This window comes from Nannobrachium achirus (assembly GCF_963921795.1).
Source record: "Nannobrachium achirus genome assembly, chromosome: 11".
Classification (NCBI taxonomy): domain Eukaryota; kingdom Metazoa; phylum Chordata; class Actinopteri; order Myctophiformes; family Myctophidae; genus Nannobrachium; species Nannobrachium achirus.
This window is the reverse complement of record NC_137820.1, coordinates 10,412,594-10,415,093: the sequence shown is the minus strand read 5'-3', so window position 1 is coordinate 10,415,093 and position 2,500 is coordinate 10,412,594. Positions and strand designations below refer to the sequence as shown.

Here is a 2,500-nt window from a genome sequence, read left to right as displayed (position 1 = left end):
GGTTGGCAGAGGGAGAGCAGAGCCCAGGATTACAGCTTAGGCAAATTGGCACTGGGTAGAAAATGGGTTACAAAATGGTAGGATAGGAATTATAGGGAATAATAACAGAATAATAATGTTATACATTGAACCCTTTCTCTCTCTTTCTGCAGAGTCATCCTGTGTGGAACGTCTCCTGTCTAAGGACTGGAAGGACAGGATGGATTGCCTCAACGCAAACGAGCTGCTTGAAGAGGTCAAAGGTAGATAGATACCTTTATTATCCCAAGGGGGAAATTCAGTTGTCCAGTTGTAGCATAGCAGTACAGTATTTACAAAGTTACAGAGAAGTAGGAAAAAAAAGATAGATAAGAGGAAAAAAGAGCAGTACATTACCAATAAAGAGAAGGTGCATCAATAGAGGGGGGCGAATAATATATAAGTATATACATAAAGTGTCTTACAAAAAGAGACCGTAACAGTCAATGCTAGTTAGTAGTATCTCACTGACATTGTTAAACAAAGCAGAATACTCAGAAACTACCAACACAACCTAATAGTGCAAAGTCAAGAATCAGTGCGAAAAAAACAAACAAAAAAAGCAGCTCAGAGAAGAAGAAAAACTAGGGAGCGTGTCACCGCAAGACGCACATGAGCACTCTCCCTGGAAGGTCCTTAGGGGTCAAAGTCAATACAGCAATAGTTCCATGCTGGGATTATTCATACTACTATTACTTAATCCAGTGGTTCTCAACCTTTTCAGGCCAACATAATCATATTTTAACTGGGGACCCCCCCAGTCTGACGAGGGCTAAGGGTTGAGGCATTACATTTTGTATGACACGGTTCTATTGTGAAAACAGCCGATGCTCACAACGCCTCGCAACATCGGCTATTTTTACAATTACTGCCTCTAATATTTGACAATTTGGCCAATGTTTAATTTGTCATTTTAGAGGTATTAAAAAGTCCTTGAATTGTCACTTTAGAAATGTGCCTACATTTATACATTGTGTACCCTCTATACAAGTAAACTTTATGTTGGTTTGTTTACTGTTGAGTGAGAAAACAATGTCGCACATTAAGTTAATCATCTGGCGACCCCCCAAAATAATTTGGGGACCCCCTGGGGGGTCCCGACCCACAGGTTGAGAACCACTGCCTTAATCCACTTAATGCTTAATAATCACTTAAACCCTCTATTCTTAGTCAAACTGACCTGAGTTGGACCGCTTTTTTACTACAAGCTTTCTTTGGCTGATGTTCCGCCCCAGAATAGATGCCGGGGTTCTAGTGGTTACGCAGTCCACCTGGCCCCCAAAGAGGGGACACAGACATGTAGAGTACATCACAATATGTTTGTGACTCTCTGTACACAATGTGTGCATTAAGAGAACGAGAGAAAGAATTCTGAAGTCTGAAAAAAAAAAAAACATGCTAATATTACATCTGCTATTTTTGGAGCTGTGTGGAACACAAGCTCCCTATACGTGGCCGTGTGTGTGGGTCTGTCTGTCTCCGTGTCTCCGTGTCTGTCTGTAGCCTGCAGTAACCTTTTCTGACCACACATGTTAAGGGAGGGGCGCTGTTGCACACACACACACACACACACACACACACACACACACACACACACACACACACACACACACACACACACACACACACACACAGCTCCACTTCGAACAGAGGTTCGATTTTTAACAATTTCTGCCTCTAATATTTGACAATTTGGTCAATGTTTAATTTGTCATTTTAGAGGTATTAAAAAGTCTTTAAATTGTCACTGTAGAAATGTGCAGATATACCGGTAGCCTCTATACACTTAAACTGTATGTTGGTTTGTTTACTGTTGAGTGAGAAAACAATGTTGCACTTGAAGTTAATCGCGTGCGTGCGTGTGTGCGCGCGTGTGAATGGGTGAATGTAATGCACATTGTAAAGCGCTTTGGTATAAAAGATCTATAGAATTGTGCAGACCTTTTACTATACAAATGCAGACATGAGACATGAAGAAAGCATGGTATCACACACACACACACACACACGCACACGCACACGCACACGCACGCGCGCACACACACACACACACACACACACACACACACACACACGCACACGCGCGCGCACGCACTCAAATGTGAATGCGAGCGGTGTAAACAATGAAGCTCCTGGTCCTGCCGAGAGGCGCCATAACTCTGACAGTTGTATACCACAGCATATGACAAGCAGAAGACTGAAGGCGCGCCATGTCTGCTGTTCAGCGCTGCCAGAGCCAATCAACCTGTTTTAAACCATTCAGAACGGGTACACATTATTGTGTATCATTATTTTATGCTTCAACTATTGAAAAATAGCAGATATACAAGCTCACAGCGCGGCACCGAGTGCCGCGCTGCGAGCTTGTAGATCTGCTATTTTTGAAAAAAACGTGAAAATGTGAAAGAAAAGGTCCTTTTCACTTAAATGGAGCTCAGTTAGTCTGTTCTTGAGAGACTGCTATGTCAGTGGTTCTCAAACC

General features: G+C 42.6%; 1 protein-coding gene across 1 annotated transcript in view; it reads left to right on the top strand.

Moving 5' to 3' along the window:
- sox6 (SRY-box transcription factor 6) overlaps positions 1-2,500 on the top strand; it is a gene marked incomplete at both ends in the record, with an annotated part of 101,894 nt that overhangs the window by 29,267 nt on the left and 70,127 nt on the right. Inside the window, one exon of the mRNA XM_080736845.1 lies at positions 153-242. Coding sequence (XP_080592971.1) covers positions 153-242 — 90 coding nt within the window. The remainder of the gene's footprint in view (positions 1-152; positions 243-2,500) is intronic.